At 41.3% G+C, this 17350-nt stretch overlaps 1 protein-coding gene across 1 annotated transcript in view; it reads right to left on the reverse strand.

Annotated features, from left to right (window-relative positions):
• The window catches only part of COL24A1 (collagen type XXIV alpha 1 chain), a 353825-nt gene that overhangs the window by 4507 nt on the left and 331968 nt on the right, over positions 1 to 17350 (reverse strand). The window contains exons 58-59 of the mRNA XM_016191238.2: positions 7759 to 7868; positions 3101 to 3316 (exon numbers count right to left, since the gene is read on the reverse strand). Of these exons, the coding sequence (XP_016046724.2) occupies positions 3101 to 3316; positions 7759 to 7868 (326 nt within the window). The remainder of the gene's footprint in view (positions 1 to 3100; positions 3317 to 7758; positions 7869 to 17350) is intronic.

Genomic DNA, 17350 nt, shown 5'->3' on the forward strand with positions numbered 1-17350 from the left:
AGGTCCCCCTCAGGCCTTCCCTTGGCAGCACACTGGTTCTTGTTACTCGCTTACATGTTCCTCCATGTTTGTGCCAGTTTCTTTTAAAAAAAAAATGCCTGTACGATATAGGTTTCTGTTCACCCCACACCCCTGATACTATGGTCATTTAGTTAAAAAGAAAAGGGGGAATTGTTGTATGCTTCACATTGGTTTTGGTCTCACCCCCCTGCCTCTGGGAGATAGTGGTATGGCCCCTGCTAGTTTTGCGGGCCCTCTTCTCCCCGCCCCCAGAACCCTGACAGAGTTCCAGAGTTGGAGCGGCCACCGGAGAAGGATGCAGGACAGATCTGTGTGTTGATTGGTTTGTGTTAGTTTATGAATCCTTGTTTGTGAATAAAGAAATACAGCTTCCTGGCCCAGCCATGTGTCCCCAAGTCTCTGTTCACTGCCACAAAGCTAGCCCGGCCTGCTGGAACCCTGAACCTTAATGACACCCCCCAACTCTTCATCTGCACTATTCCAGCCTTTAGGTCTATGATTGGTCAACAATTTGCTTGGCTTTATATTCTAACTCTTTTTTCAACCACCAGGTCCCAGATGCTAGCATGATGCCGACCAGACTTCCCTGGACAGAAAACCCCACCAATATGTCCTGGAGCTCTGCTTCCCCAGAGCCCTTCCCCACTAGGGAAAGAGAGAAGCCGGCTGGGAGCATGGATCAACCTGTCAATGCCCATGTTCAGCGGGGAAGCAATTACAGAAGCCAGACCTTCCATCTTCTGCATCCCACAATGACTTTGGGTCCATACTCCCAGAGGGTTAAAGAATATGAAAGCTATCAGGGGAGGGGATAGGATACAGATTTCTGATGGTGGGAAGTGTGTAAAGTTGTACCTCTCTTATCCTATGGTTTAGTCAATTTTTCCTTTTATAAATAAAAAATAAAACAAAGAATAAATTGGCATGGTACAAGACTGTGCTAGATGGATTATGCAATTCAGAATTCAGAGTTTGGGGTCGGGTGGTAGGGCAGCGGGCTAAGCGCACACGGCATGAAGCTCAAGGATCCCAGTTTGAAATCCCAGCTCCCCACCTGCAAGGGGGTCGCTTCAAAAGCAGTGAAGTAGGTCTGCAGATGTCTATCTTTCTCTCCCCCTCTGTCTTCTCCTCTCTCCATTTCTTTCTGTCCTATCCAACAACAATAATGACAACAACAAGGGCAACAAAATGGGAAAAAAGGCCTCTAGGAGCAGTGGATTCATAGTGCTGACACTGAGCCCCAGCAATAACCCTGGAGGCAAAAAAAAAAACAAAAACAGAATTCAGAGTTTAACATGGTCTCCCATCCAAATACCAATCAAGCTTGACCCTGCTTTGTTTCTGAGATCACGTGAGATCAGAAGCACTCTGGGTGTACCTTAAAGCATATCTATAATTTCTACTTGGAGAGAGAGAGAGGGAGAGAGAGAGACCTCTGAAGACCTGCTTTGTAGCTTGTGATACTTCTTCCCTGTAGGTGGGAAACAGGTGTGCAAATCCAGGTCCTTGCATGTGGTAACATATGTTCTGAACTAGGAGTGCCACTGCCCAGCCCTGGAACTGATTTTAAAAGAAACTTAGGTACCAGTGTTCTTTCACATATAAAATAAGGGTAATGGGAGCTCCCTCTCAGTGCTGTGAAGACTACAAGTCCCCAGCAATACAATGTGACATATGCTTTGGAACTGGATGAAAGTGGATTGGATTTCTCGCTGCTTCACTAATTAGGTACATGACATTAAGCAAGTTACTTAACATCTCTGGGCTTTCAATTTCTTACCCCTCCCTTTCCCTTCCCTTCCCTTCCTTTCCCTTCCCTTCCCTTCCCTTCCCTTCCCTTCCCTTCCCTTCCCTTCCCTTCCCTTCCCTTCCCTTCCCTTCCCTTCCCTTTCCAGGGCCACTTCCCCTTTCCTTTCCTTTCCTTTCCTTTCCTTTCCTTTCCTTTCCTTTCCTTTCCTTTCCTTTCCTTTCCTTTCCTTTCCTTTCCTTTCCTTTCCTTTCCTCCCCCCACCCAGATAGAGACAGAGAGAAAGAGAGGCAGAGAAAGAGAGTGACAGAGACCACAGAACTGAAGCTTCCTTCAAGGTGGTGTGGGCCAGGCCCGAACTTGGGTTGCACATGGCAAGGCAGTCTTACTTTTTCTTTTAAAATGAAGCTAGTTCTAATTTCTTCACAAAGCAATTAGGATAAGATAAGATAATGTATGTGTGCAGACTAGATAGTTCCTGTCACATCTAAACTCTGCCAGTGCAAGGTGATTATATATTTATTAACACCTGCTTTACATATAAGAACTCACAAGAGATCAGGTGGTGTGATAATCATTTTGACAAACTATGATATAAGCGAATAATTTATTCTGAAAATAGTTGTAGCAAATCATTCATATTAAAATTTATTCCCATCTATATTGGCAGATTGCAATAATACCATAGTTTCACTATTATAATTTTAGTAGTTATTTTATTTTATTCCCCCCCCCATGTTTCTTGCTGGGGCTCGGTACCAGCACTACGAGTCCACTGCTCCTGGGGGCCATTCCCTTCCCCATTTTTATTGCCCTTGTTGTGGTTGTTAATTGTTGCTATAGCTGTTGTTGTTGGACAGGACAAAGAGAAATCGAGAGAGGAGGGGAAGACATAGAGGAGAGAAAGATAGACACTTGCAGACCTGCTGCACTGCATGCAAAGCGACCCTTGCAGGTGGGGAGCTGGGGGCTCGAACCAGGATTCTTATGCCTGGTCCTTGCGCTTCTCGCCATGTGTGCTTAACCCGCTATGCTACTGCCACCCCCCCATTATTTTAATTTAATTTAATTTAACTTATTTATCATTGGATAGAGACTGGGAAAATTGAGAGGGAAGGGGGAGATAGAGATAAAGAGACACCTTCAGCTCTACTTCACCACTAGTGAAGAGGTCCCCCTGTAGGTGGGGACCAGGGGTTTGAACCTGGGTCCTTGAGCACTGTAGAATGTGTGCGGTAGGTGTGCCACTAGCCTGGCGCATTATTCTAATTCTATAGTTTGATCAATTTTATGTTAGCTACCTTGAGCAATTCTGAAAATCAACTCCCTTACCTTGCAATCATCTGAAAGTACTTTGGGTCCAAGTAGAGTGTTTTGTTCAGAAATCTGGCCATTCCATCCCTTGAAGCCAATGGGTGTTCCTGTGTCACTTGTCTGAGCACTTGTCCACAATGGAGTGTTTAGACAGTGGATGGTGATGATGTGTGTGGCTTCTGAGCTCAATAAATGAAGGAAGTTCATCTGGACTTTCCCAACTCCAAACTCCAACTAATGACATAGAAACAACATGTGGGTTACATAGTGTGGCACCTGAGACATCTACAGTTTGAAAAAACCTGCAGGAAATTCCTTAAAAGGCAGTCTGACATAGCTACTGGTTTTCTCTATTTAATGGTGCACTGCTGAATATTTAACCACTGACCTCCGGGGGGAGGAGGAAAAAATTCCTAGTTTATAGCATTTTCTGATTTCCACAGTATAAATGCTTCCACCATGGTTGGTTTCATGCTCCTATTCTATAAGAATGTCTAACTACAGCAGGAACCTCCCGCTTCCTCCTTAGAGCCTATATTTCTTCCTGAAAACATATTTCCTGGAACCTCTAGGGTGGGGCTCACTTTCCTGCATGCTTCTCTCAGTTTATTCCAAATGATATTGTATCCGCCGATCCCAACCTAATCAACGCAACGAGTACCAGATCAGCATGCTTCACTTCAGACTGTGTCCAGAGATGTCAGGCAAGGAATGTCAACCCTTCACCCTCATTACTCGGGTGAGACCTTTCCTTTCATAGTATCCTCAAATTCCATTCCAGGAGGCTCAAAACCTAACAAAATCCCAAAACCTAGATATAGACCAGGTACCCTAAGACAGAGCATATGTTCACATGTATCCATAAAGTAGGGCAAAATATATACCTGTAAGCAAAAATACACAATAGTCTGTAGTGAGTCAGTATCAAGTTCATAATGAAATAATGTCTACTTAGACTTAGATACCATCCTCACCTACTTCCTATTACAGTTGTCTCACTCACTCCAAAGCTAACCTTATGAAAGCAAGGACTGCAAAAGCTGAATAAGAGCAAGAGACTGGCATACTTTAATGATGGGCCTAGACCTCAAATAATTCCCTCTCTCCATTGTTACTGGTCATCTCTATCAGGAATAATAATAGACCCCTTTGTGGGCCCCCATAGGACCTTGCCCTCAACTTGGATCAACAATGGTAGAGAATGTTCCATCCTCCGAAGGGAGGCTGGACAATATACTCTATGCTACACCTGAGGAAGATGGGTTGATACTGGGGCAGCTTGGAACGTTCCTACTTATGACCACAGAATGTGAGCTCAGATCTAGAGGGATGCAGAGGTCACATAGGCTCCTAAGCTGATCATGGGCCCCAGATCACATCAAATCGATGGGGTTTACAGTCAACAACATTTATACACCTTTCCCATATTTGGGAGCTACTCTCTTCCCTGATCCAGCTTTCTGGTCCTTCTGCCAGCCATGACATCACCTTCCCAGTCAATAATCAGGATCCACCTACATATCAGATTTCAGTCTCAGGGAAAAAAACACTAGTATAGCCACAGGCCCTTTGGAATATAACTAAAATATGCCTCCTCTCTCCATTTCTCTCTGTCCTATCCAACAACAATGATATCAATAACAACAATAATAAGTATAACAATAATAAAAAACAAAGGCAACAAAAGGGAAAATAAATAAATATAAAAATACATAAAAAAGAATGGGAGCCTCTGTCTCCCCTGCCTACTATCTTTACTTATTTATTCCCTTTTGTTGCCCTTGTTGTAGTTATTATTGTTGTTATTATTGATGTCATTGTTGTTGGATAGGACAGAGAGCAATGGAGAGAGGAGGGGAAGACAGAGAAGGGGAGTGCCGGGCTAGCTTCCTGGGTAGGAGACAGAGGACCAAGGACTCATGGCTGAGCTGGGATGCAATGCAATGCCATGCCATGCTGGCTTTATTCATCTGCATTTATACACTCCAGGAAGGAAGTGGTAGGGTGTAAAAACAGGGTGTGACGTAGAGAGAGTGGAGCGAAAAGAGAGTGCAAACTAGTGGTGGAAAACGGTGTGACTAGGAGAGGAGGCAGAGTGGAAAAAGAGCTTTTAATTTTAATTTTAAAATTTTAATTTTAATTATTTTAAAAAGAGCTTTTAATTTTAATGTTTTAATTGTTTTAATCCCAGTGGGGATTAAAACAATTAAAACAATGATTATGTAAATAGGCCACAACGTTAAGCAATACAAGGAACCTAAGGTGATGATCAAAACAAAAGGTCTTATAAGCAGAATTAGAAGCATACCAACAGGGGAGAGAAAGACAGACATCCGCAGACCTGCTTCAGTGAAGACTCCCCTGCAGGTGAAGAGCCGGGGGCTCAAACCAGGACCCTTACTCTGGTCCTCGAGCTTTGTGCCATGTGCCATGTGCACTTAAACCACTGCGCTACCGCCCAATTCCCCCGGCTCCTATCTTTAAACCTTACCCTCTCTTCTAAAACAATTCAAATAGAATTCCTGGACCCAATTTAAGGGTGTCTGGAGGATCATATGGATATTTTGGAACTAGGACTATTCTGCTGCCCATCATGGGAGTCAGACAGATTTTCTAGGAATGGAAGCACTCTTTTCCTCTTTTGCTTGGGGATAATCATTGTGAACACCCATTGAGATGAACCACTGAGCGACCCAGCATAATGAGAAGAGATGTTCTGAGAAGAGAGAGGAACATTTCTAAGCAATTAAAAAGACTGGGACTATACATTTTAGTTTCTGCTTTTTTTTAATGAGTAAAATATACAGTACACATACACACACACACCTCACTTTTCTGTCAATGTTAAGTAAGTTCTTGCTAGGAATAAGCTCATTTAACCAAAAACAAACAAAACAGAAACAAACAGAAAGGAAATTTTTGCTTTTTTAATATATACTGTAGTTAGACTGAGCTCTAGGCTTTATGAATACATGCTATAAGTGTTACAACAAAGGACACTCATTCACTGTAAACATTTAGTTTATAGAATTGTAATTGAAATAAATTTCAATTAGTAGTAAGTGGATATTTAAAAGAAGTTGTTCTGCTCTCAGTCACCAAAAATTGCAAGCGTTCAGGCAAAAATTCTTTTTTAGTGATGGTGATGTCATTCTCAGTAAAACTTTGGGAAAGTGATTACTGATTACAAACACTGCAGCTGGTTGGGATTTTCAAATGTATGTGTGCATACAAAACATGTTCCACATTTTAAAAAGGAATTTAAGCATAATTAGAGTAAGCCAAGCCATGTCAACCATCAAAATACACAAGCCAAATGTCAAGATACACTGGGATTCTTTCGGTTATTGCTTAGGGCTTCACTGATTAGGGATGATTTTTTTTAGATAGAAAGATATATATATATATATATATATATATATATATATATATATATATATATATATCAAAGACATCAGAATACTGGCATTTACACCAGTGCAAAGATGGCCAGGATCTGGGATTTTTTTTTTTCAAAACCAAAGATGGGCCCAGCAAAATATCTCTCTTAGATTGTGTGCTGCTTTGCCTTATATGGAAACTTTGGTACTGTGGTTTCTTTCCCTCTCTTTCTACTGTCTCTCTATCTGAAAAAGTCAGTATGGAGAATTGAAGAACTGATACTGACCAAAAAAAAATTTTTTTATTATAAATTTTAAATGGAATCTTTCATTTGTTATTTTTAAAAAATATTTATTTATTTATTCCCTTGTGTTGCCCTTGCTGTTTTATTGTTGTAGTTATTATTGTTGTTATTATAAATGTTGCTGTTGGGTAGGACAGAGAGAAATGGAGCGAGGAGGGAGAGACAGAGAGGGGAAGAGAAAGATAAGACACCTGCAGACCTGCTTCACTGCTTGTGAAGCAAGCCCCCTGCAGGTGGGGAGCCAAGAGCTTGAACAAGGATCCTTAAACTGGTCCTTGCACTTCGCACCAACTGCGCTTAATCCGCTGCGCTTAACCCGCTGCGCTACCACCCTGACTTCCATCATTTGTTGTTTTTTTAAATGCTTATTTATTATTGGATAGAGACAGAGAGAAATTGGGGGGGGCGGATAGTGGCTCACCGGGTCAGACACATGTAGTATAAGTATAAAAACCTGTGCAAGGATCCCAGTTCAAGCCCCTGGCTCCCCACCTGCAGGGGGATGGCTTCACAAGCAGTGAAGTAGGTCTGAAGATGACTTTCTCCCTCCTTTCTTCCCCTACCTTCTCAATTTCTCTCTGTCCTGTCAAAAAAAAATTGAAAAAATGGCCACAGGAGCAGTGGATTCATAGTGCAGCCACCAAGTCCCAGTGATAACCCTGGAAGCAGAGACAGAGACAGGGAGACAGAGAGAGAAATTGAGAGTGAAGGAGATAGGAGGAAGAGAAACAGAGAGACAGCCTCAGCCCTGTTTCACACTCATGAAGCATTCCCCCTGTAGGTGGGGACCAGAGGCTTCAACTTGGATCCTTGCACACTGTAATATGAGCACTTAATAAGGTGCATCACCGCCTGTCCCCCAAAAGTGTTTTTTATATATGATAGAGAATGGTACCTTGCATCCATTCATAAAAGTTACTATTATTTAAAGTGACAGGTTTATCAAAGATCATTTGCTATTTATTTCTGTATTGTAAAAGTCATGACATACCTTTGTGACAGAAACAGGAGATAAACAGGTCTGACCACCAGCACTGAAATTGCAGAAAACCTCAATGGCATCTGAAGAGCATCCAAGATTTGGATCAATCCAGTATTTTCCTATTGATTTAAAGATATTTAAATGTCACGCTAAAATATATTTGAACTATGATTATAAATAATCATGATACTTTTATTTTTTAAGTCATGTTTTTGTTTTTTTTAAAAAATATTTCCTTTTGTTGCCCTTGTTTTATTGTTATAGTTTTTATTGATGTTGTTGTTGTTGGATAGGACAGAGAGAAATGGAGAGAGGCATGAAAGACAGAGAGGGGGGAGAAAGACAGACACCTGCAGACCTGCTTCACCGCCTGTGAAGTGCCTTCCTTGCAGGTGGGGAGCCGGGGGCTCGAACTGGGATCCTTACGCTGGTCCTTGTGCTTTGCGCCACGTGTGCTTAACCCGCTGCGCTACCACCAACTCCCCTCATGATACTTTTATTATGTTTTCAGTCTTGTTTAAAGAAAAAGTCAAGTTAAGTGAAATAAACCAGAATGAGAGGGGCAAATAATAGATGACCTCACATAAGAAACTAGAACAGAAAGAGGAAAACAAAGTGAAACTTGTACCAAGTGTAGCGTATCACACCGAAGCAAAGGACTCTGGGAAAGGAGGGAGGAAAGGGGATGGGTGGCTTTTGGGTCTTGGTGCATGATGGTAGTAAAGGACCTAAACTGGGTCCTGAACAACACAGATACTTATCATAGGGAGACGACAGATTGTATCCATATGTCAACAAATGCACTGTAACCTATTAGCCACCCATCCAATAAAGACAGGGAAAAAAAAGCAAAGATATTTAAATATGCTTAATTATATTTGAACAACAATTATAAATTAGCATGATACTTTTAAAATTTATTTATTTGTTTATTATTGGATAGAGACAGAGAGAAATTGAGAGGGGAGAGGGAGACAGAGAGGGAGAGAGACAGAGAGACACCTGAAACACTGCTTCACCACTTGTGAAGCTTTCTCTCTGCAGGTGGGGACCAGGGGCTTGAACCCAGGTCCTTGTGCACCGGATTGTGTGCGCTTAACCAGGTGCGCTACCGCTTGGCCCCTGCATGATACTTTTTATGATGCTTTTCTATTTTAATGTATTTAAATATAAAATGGAAACACCAACAAGACCATAGGATAAGAGGGGTACAATTCCCACCACCAGAGCTCTGTATCCCATCCCCTTCCTTGATAGCTTTCCTGTTCTTTAACCCCGTGGGAGTATGGACCCAGGGTCATTATGGGGTGCAGAAGGTGGGTGGTCTGGCTTCTGTAATTGTTTCCCTGCTGAATATGGGTGCTGACAGTTTGATCCATACTCCCAGCCTGTCTCTTTTTCCCTCATGGTGCAGGGCTCTCAGGAAGCAGAGCTCCAGGACACATTGGTGGGATCATCTGTCCGGGGAAGTCCGGTTAGACTTCAGGGACTATTCAAAGTAGATTCACATAATCAAGATATTGCAATAGCTCCTTATTTCAAAAAGAAGGATTTTTTTTTTTTTAAATGAGGTAGCCAAGCTTTCTTACATTAAAAAGGTAAGAGATGGCGGGGGTAGATAGCATCATGGTTATGCAAAGAGAATCTCATGCCTGAGGCTCTGAAGTCCCAGGCTCAATCTTATGCACCACCATAAACCAGAGCTGATCTGGTAAATAATAATAATAATAGTGCTCTGGTAAATAATAATAATAATAGCCACTGTCACTGGTCATCAGTGCTCTGGTAAATAATAATAATAATAGCCACTGTCACTGGTCATCTCCATCAGGAACAACATAATGGACCCCTTTGTGGGGCCCTATAGGTCCTTGCCCTCAATGTGGATCAACAATGGTAGGGAATGTTCCATCCTCTGAAGGGAGGTTGGACAACATACTCTACCTACTACCAAAGGAAGATGGATCCTGAAATCAGTGCAGCCTGGAATGTTCCTAGCCATGGCCACAGTATGTGAGCTCAGACCTACAGGAATGCAGAGGTCACACAGGCTCCTGTGCTGAGTATGGGCCGCAGATCAAACTGGTGGGGTTTATACTTCACAATATTTATATACTTTCTCCATATTTAGGAGCTACTTTCTTTCCTGATTCAGCTTTCTAGTCCTTTTTCCAACTCCCCAGACAATAATCTGCGTCCACCTGCATATTAGATGTCAGGCTCAGGCAAGATCTAGTAAAGTCATGGGCCCCTTGGAATATACCTAAGACAGACCTACCAGCTTTTCCCAAAATGGAAACCTCAGATCTTCATCTGCAATATTCTTGCCTGTAGGTTCATGATTAGTCAACAATTTATTCTGCTTTCTATCTTAACTTTTTTCCAGCCACCAGATTTCAGACGCTACCATGATGTCAACCTGACTTCCCTGGGCAGAGGACTCCACCATGTTATGTGTCTTGGAGTCCCGCCTCTCCAGATCCCTGCCCCATTAGGAAATGATAGAAACAGGCTTGGAGTATGGATTAACCTGCCAATGTCCATGTTCAGTGGAGAAGCAATTACACAGGCCAGACCTTCCACCTTCTGCATCTCATAATGATCCTGGATCCCTACTCCCAGAGGGATAAAGAATAGGAAAGCTATCAGGGGAGGGTGTTGGTCTGCTTCTAAATTCTGCTTCTAAGACCCCTTCTGTTTCATTGGTTTAATCCCCCCTGCTTAACACTGTATTCTATTTACATAACCACTGTTAACTAAGCACTGCCCTGCCTCCAGGACATTAGTTTAATCCTCACTGTTTTGCACGCTTTTTCCTTCTCCCCACCCCCTATCCTACGTACATCCTCTTTGGACCTGACACTTCCACCTCAGGATATATAAGGACAGGACTGTGATTAGAGATAGCTTAGATTGTGCTGCGTTCCGCATGAATAAAGACTGAACTGCATACCACTCAGCCATGAGTCCCTGGTCATCTCTCTCTCCCGCCCACGAAGCTAGCCCTGCAGGAGGGGATTGGATATGGAGTTCTGGGGATGGGAGTTGTGTGGAAATGTACCCCTCCTATCCTATAGTATTGTCAATATTTCCATTTTATAAATAAAAATTAAAAAAACAGTAATAAAAATAAAAAGGTAAGAAAATCAAGCAGTATTCATCTAACGTCAAATTTTCTGTAATAGAAATCTTGTATATAGCAAGGATTCCTCCAACTCATCTTGGGCTCTCTGGCTCATCATTTAGACTGCCAACATATTTTTGAGAATTACCTCCTCTAATATTTTGCTAATTTCTCAAAACTACTTAAATTGGTTGTTCTAAGAGTAGAGAATTTGCCTTCTTCTTTCTTTCTTTCTTTCTTTCTTTCTTTCTTTCTTTCTTCCTTTCTCTCTTTCTTTTTTTTGCAGACAAAGGAGAATTTGCCTTCTATTGCAGTGTTTTGCAAAAAATCTATTGGCATCAGAATGATCTACTTAAAGAGATGCTATAACCGATTTGAAGAGATGAAGTCTGGGACAGAATTAATCGAGAATCTGCACTTCTAACAAAATCTAGTCCTCTAACAAAATGTAGTCCACGGGCTGTATTTATGACTCACTGTGCTACTGAGATATGGGAGAAAGGGGTAAAAGAGACCTTGGTCTCCTATACACCTTGCCTCACCCACCTACCCATCCATCTCATATAGTGAATGTTTTCTCATTTCCTTAGAATTTGGGATTCTTTTTATAGCTTATACAAATCACATCTTATTATTTTTTTTTTACCAGGATATAAAGCAGGATTAGCATCTTATCTAATGGGTAAATACATTTTCATTCCCATGCTTTTTTTTTTTTTTCCATGAAAAAGCTAATATGAGCTAACAGTCTTTGTAAGGTTTTTCATCAAGCAAACTCTTGTTGTATATAGTGGATTGCTGTGAATTCATGATATATATTGTATAACAGAGAACTAGTAAGTGCCTCCTATACATGTATTTTTTGTATTCATTTTTTTCTTTTATTAGTAATTTAATATTGATTTACAAAATTGTAGGGTAAAGGGGATATAATTCCATAAAGTTCTTCCCACTCCCTCCACTGGCAACAATAGTAGGTCTCCCAAAGTCACCAACATGGGATGATTATACAACTAAATAACTATATCTATATCTATATCTATATCTATATCTATATCATCTATATCTATATCTATCTATATCTATCTCCCTCTCTCTCTCTCTCTCTCTCTCTCTATATATATATATATATATATATATATATATATATATATATACACATGCTTTTCCCATTTTTCTCAACTGTCCTGCCTTCACTTCCTTTCTTATTTATTTATTGATTTTAGAATATGCTGAGCTATGGACAAAGTGCTACACTTCTTATAAAGTGTATAGTTATTCTTCTTATTATTTTGTAGGCATAAATGTTCTATCTAAAAACCGGCTTTCCCCTGAGGACATTGCTTACCTAACAGCCTCTTCAACTTCTGCCATAGCCTCTCTAACGTGCCTGTGTGGGGAAGGTGATTTCTTTTGGTTTATTTTTCATTTCCACCTCCAGATTATTATCTCTCTATTTAGTTATTAAAACTATTATTGCAGTCTCTCTGTTATAATCATTAACTTTCTTTCTTCAGTGATGTTAGCTTTGACCTGGTTATTACTTTCAGAAAGCCTAATTGTCACCTAAGTCTTGGGGATTTTTAAATCCACATGAATGACACGCTTCCAATAGCCTCACATTTTCTTGAACTCTTTTTTTATATTTCCCTTTATTCACTTTAATCATGAACTGCCAATGTCACAACCTAGTCTTTGCTACTACATGTCACTAGAGTCCTTCCATTATTTTATCTCTCTTCTCTTTATAGCTCATTCCCCCCCAGCGTCCTGACTTCTGTAGTTCTTGGACCTCCTGGGTACTTAGCATTCATTGATATTACCATATTTCTATTTTTTCATGGTTTCTCCTAAGTGTGTGTTCACTTCCTATGCAGCTTAAAACTGTTAACTGTAATAATTTCTTTAGAGACCTCCTTAACATCAGACTTAAACTTATTCTAGTCAGCTATAGCTGTAAGTATTATTTGTATTTATCCTAGTCTGCTGTAGGAAAGACTAAGATAAATCCTATATTAATGAATCATTTTATTAATACAAATAACAGGAATACTTTATTGGACCTCTAAAAGTGAAGCAGATGCTTCTAGATAGTAATATACGTTTATATATGATATGTGTGCATGGCATATATGTAGGGCTAATTAAAAATAAAATATAAGGGGCCAGGTGGTGGTACACCTGGTTGAGAGCACCTTATAAGGTGTGAGGACTCAGGTTGAAGCCTCCCAGTCTCCACCTGCAGGGGAAAAGCTTTGCGAGTGGTTAAGCAGTGCTAAAGATGTCTCTCTCACTCTCTTTTTCCTCTTACCCTCTTGATTTATGACTGTTTCTATCCAATAAATAAAGATAATAAACAGACAAAAAGAATAAAATAAAATATGAACTACTCTATACAGCTATAAAGAACAATGAACCCACCTTCTCTGACCCATCTTGGACAGAGCTAGAGGGAATTATGTTAAGTGAGCTTAGTCAGAAAGATAAAGATGAGTATGGGATGATCCCACTCATCAATAGAAGTTGAGAAAGAAGATCTGAAAGGGAAACTAAAAGCAGGGTCTGACTAAATTGAAAGTAGGGCACCAAAGTAAAAACCCTGTGGGGAGTGGTAGACATGCAGCTTCCTGGGCCGGTGGAGGTGGGGGTGGGTGGCTGGGATGGGACTCAGTCTTTTGGTGGTGGGAATGGTGTTTGTGTACACTCCTAGTAAAGTGTAGTCCTATAAATCACTAGTTAATTAATATGAGAGGGGGAAAATTAATTGTATGTCTTGAAGTTTTTAAAACACAGACTGAGTCTTTTTAATATATAGGCTGTGTATTTGATATGCGGACTCTCTCAAAAGCCTAGACCAAGTAGGTCAGAAGCAACCAATGGCACAGCTATATACAAGATACTGGGTACTGTACAGCAAACCATAACAAAAGGACTTTTCAAAGTTAACCTAATTACTAAATAATGTGATGATAACATTAACTATCCATTGTCTTTTTGAACCCTAAGACAACAGGAACCTCACATCACTATAGAGCCTATATTTTCCCCAGTCCTGGAACCTTAGGATAGGGCCCACTTTCCCGCATGCCTCTCCCAATCCATATCAAATAAAACTGCATCTGCTGATCACAACCTAATCAACACAACGATTGCCACCTCAACATGCTTCAGCTCACACTGTGTCCAGAGACTTCACATGTGGAATGACAACCCTTTAGCTTCATTACTCGGGTGAGACCTTTCCTTACATAGTATTCTCTAATTCCATCCCAGGTGGTTCATTTTCTAACAAAGTCCCAAAACCTAGATATACACCAGTCTCTGTGAGAGAGAGCATATGTTCACACGTATCCATAAAATACTGCAAAATATATACCTGAAAGCAGAAGTACACTAGAGTTTGCAGTGAGTACCCCCCTAACACTTTCCACTATTCCAACCTTTGGGTCCATGAGTGCTCAACAATTTGTTTGGCTTTGTATGTTAACTCTCTTTTCAGCCACCAGGTTCCAGATGCCATCAGGATGCCGGCCAGGCTTCCCTGGACTGAAGACCCCACCAATGTGCCCTGGAGCTCCGCTTCCCCAGAGACCCACCCTACTAGGGAAAGAGAGAGGCAGACTGGGAGTATGGACTGACCAGTCAACATCCATGTTCAGCGGGGAAGCAATTACAGAAGCCAGACATTCCACCTTCTGCAACCCATAGCGACCCTGGGTCCATGCTCCCAGAGGGATAGAGAATGGGAAAGCTATCAGGGGAGGGGATGGGATATGAAGATTGGGAGGTGGGAATCGTGTGGAGTTGTCCCCCTCCTAACCTATGGTTTTGTTAATTTATCCTTTCTTAAATAAAAAATAAATTAAGAAAATATGAACTACTATTAAACTACCAAAAGATGTAAAATATATATATATATATATATATATATATATATATATATATATATATATATATATTAAATCAGCATATATGTCCTTGTTTTTGGATTGGAATTTTGGATAAAACTTTCTAAAAATATTATTTTATGTTATTTTTTATACTCAATGTGCTTTTTTTGGAGACAGAGGAATTGAGAGGGAAGAGGGAGGGAGAAAGGGAGAGGGGTGCTTGTGGAGTGCCACCTTTGCAGGCAGAGACTGGGGGCTTGAACCCAGGTCCTTGTGCACTATAATGTGTGTGCTTAACCAGGTGTGCCACTTTCCTGCCTCCCAAAATCTATTTATTAAGTGTACACATTGATTGTACAACTGACCATAGATCCAGCAGAAATGAAAATTAAACGACAGAGCGTAGCTGTGTTTCCTCTATTTATCAGCAGATAATCATGGCTACTCAAAACCTGTGTGTGGTTCTACTTGAAAGTTAGATATGTACCTCTGCTTAACAGATATTTGGGGTATCAGTATAGGGTTGAAAATTTCCAAGACTATCAATCATTCTGTCTCCACAGTCACTGATTCTGAAAGAAGGCAATCAGATTCCATTTTGTGTAAAGCTATCATTTTAGGGAGTGTGGCCGAGGAGGTGCTCTTGTCTGCTAGCCTCAAGGTCAACACTCCCTATTTCTCTTCCTTTCTTTCTTTCTTTCTTTCTTTCTTTCTTTCTTTCTTTCTTTCTTTCTTTCTTTCTTTTTCTTTCTCTCTCTCTCTCTCTCTTTCTTCCTTCTTTCCTTCCTTCCTTCCTTCCTTCCTTCCTTCCTTCCTTCCTTCCTTTCTTTTTTCCCCCCTCTAGGTTTATTGCTGGGGCTCAGTGCCTGCACTATGAATCCACTGCCCCTGAAGGCCATTTCCCCTCCATTTTGTTGTCCTTGTTGTTGTCGTTATTGTTATTGTTGCCACTGATGTTGTTGTTCGATAGGACAGAGAGAAATTGAGAGAGGAAGGGAGATGGAGAGGGGGAGAGAAAGACAGACACCCGCAGACCTGCTTCACAGCTTGTGAAGCGACTCCCTTGCAGGTAGGGAGCTGGGGGTGGAGGGGGCTGGAACCAGGATCCAAAAGGCCATCCTTGTGCTTTGCGCTATGTGTGCTTAATCCCCCCATTTCGCCTTTTAAATGCAGATGTGCTACAAAGTGTAAACAAGGCACAAAGTAAAAGCAAGTGATATATATATAAAAATTTTAAAAAGAATTTGTTTATTCATGACATTACTCTGGTACATGTGCTGCTGCTGGGGATTGAACTCAGGACCTCATGCTTGAGAGCCCAATGCTTTATCTACTGCACCACCTTCTGAATGACTATTTTTAAATTTTTTAAATTTTCTTTATTTTCTGTATTGGACAGAGACAGCCAGATATCGAAAGGGAAGGGGTGATAGGGAGAGAGAAAGGGAGACACCTGCAGCTCAGCTTAACCATCTGTTAAGCTTTTCCTCTGCAGGTGGGGACTGGGGGCTTGAACCTGGACCCTTGCACACCGTAATATGTGCTCTCAACTAGATGCACTGCCACCTGGCCCTGAACAAGTGATATTTTAGGGAGGAAAAAGTTGATGTTCAGAAAGGCTCTGTAGGAGAAGGATTGTACAGTGGAAAAGGAACATTTGGGGAATGATACTTTGACACCAGGAGCATGTATCTCTCACTTTCCTGCATGCTTCTCTCAATTCATACCAATTGATACTGCATCTGCTGATCTCAGCCTACTCAGTGCAACCAGTACCACTTTGGCAAGCTTCACTTCAGACTGCGTCCAGAGACATCAAGCATGGAATGTCAACCGCCAGCCTGGGATCTCACCTGTCAGCCTGGAATCTTACCCGCCAGCCTGGCTTGTCTAAAAATGAAGCCAAGAGGAGACACTTTGTCCTTAGGTCCCCTTCCACTGTGACAAGGAGGAGGAGGGAGAAGAGAAAGAGACAGAGGACGGTGTCTTGGCTGTCTGGGTCCAAGCAGAAATCATTTCTCCAGCAAAGCACTGAACTTGTTCAGAAGGGCTCTGACACCATGTGGTTAATTCCTGCATTTAGAAGCATCAAAGCTTAAAAGCTACTGAGTTTGTTGTAAATTGGCACAGGTAAGTGAGCACCCTATGATATACCTGGACAGAGCCACCAGGTTCCAGACACTAGCATGATGCCAACCAGACTTCCCTGGACAGACAACCCCACGAATATGTCCTGGAGCTCTGATTCCCCAGAACCCCACCCGACTAGGGAAAGAGAGAGGCAGGCTGGGAATATGGATCAACCTGTCAATGCCCATGTTCAATGGGGAAGTAATTACAGAAGCCAGACCTTCCACCTTCTGCATCCCACAGTGACCTTGGGTCCATACTCCCAGAGGGTTAAAGAATAGGAAAGCTATCAGTGGAGGGGCTGGGATATAGAGTTCTGGTGGTGGGAACTGTGTGGAGTTGTACCCCTCTTATCCTATGGTTTAGTCAATGTTTCCTTTTTAAAAATAAATTTTAAAAAATAACAAAAAAGTATTTGGTTCTCTATGACATTAAATTTGCTTCTGTCAGAGTTTTC

Source organism: Erinaceus europaeus, chromosome 11 (assembly GCF_950295315.1).
Source record: "Erinaceus europaeus chromosome 11, mEriEur2.1, whole genome shotgun sequence".
Classification (NCBI taxonomy): Eukaryota; Metazoa; Chordata; class Mammalia; order Eulipotyphla; family Erinaceidae; genus Erinaceus; species Erinaceus europaeus.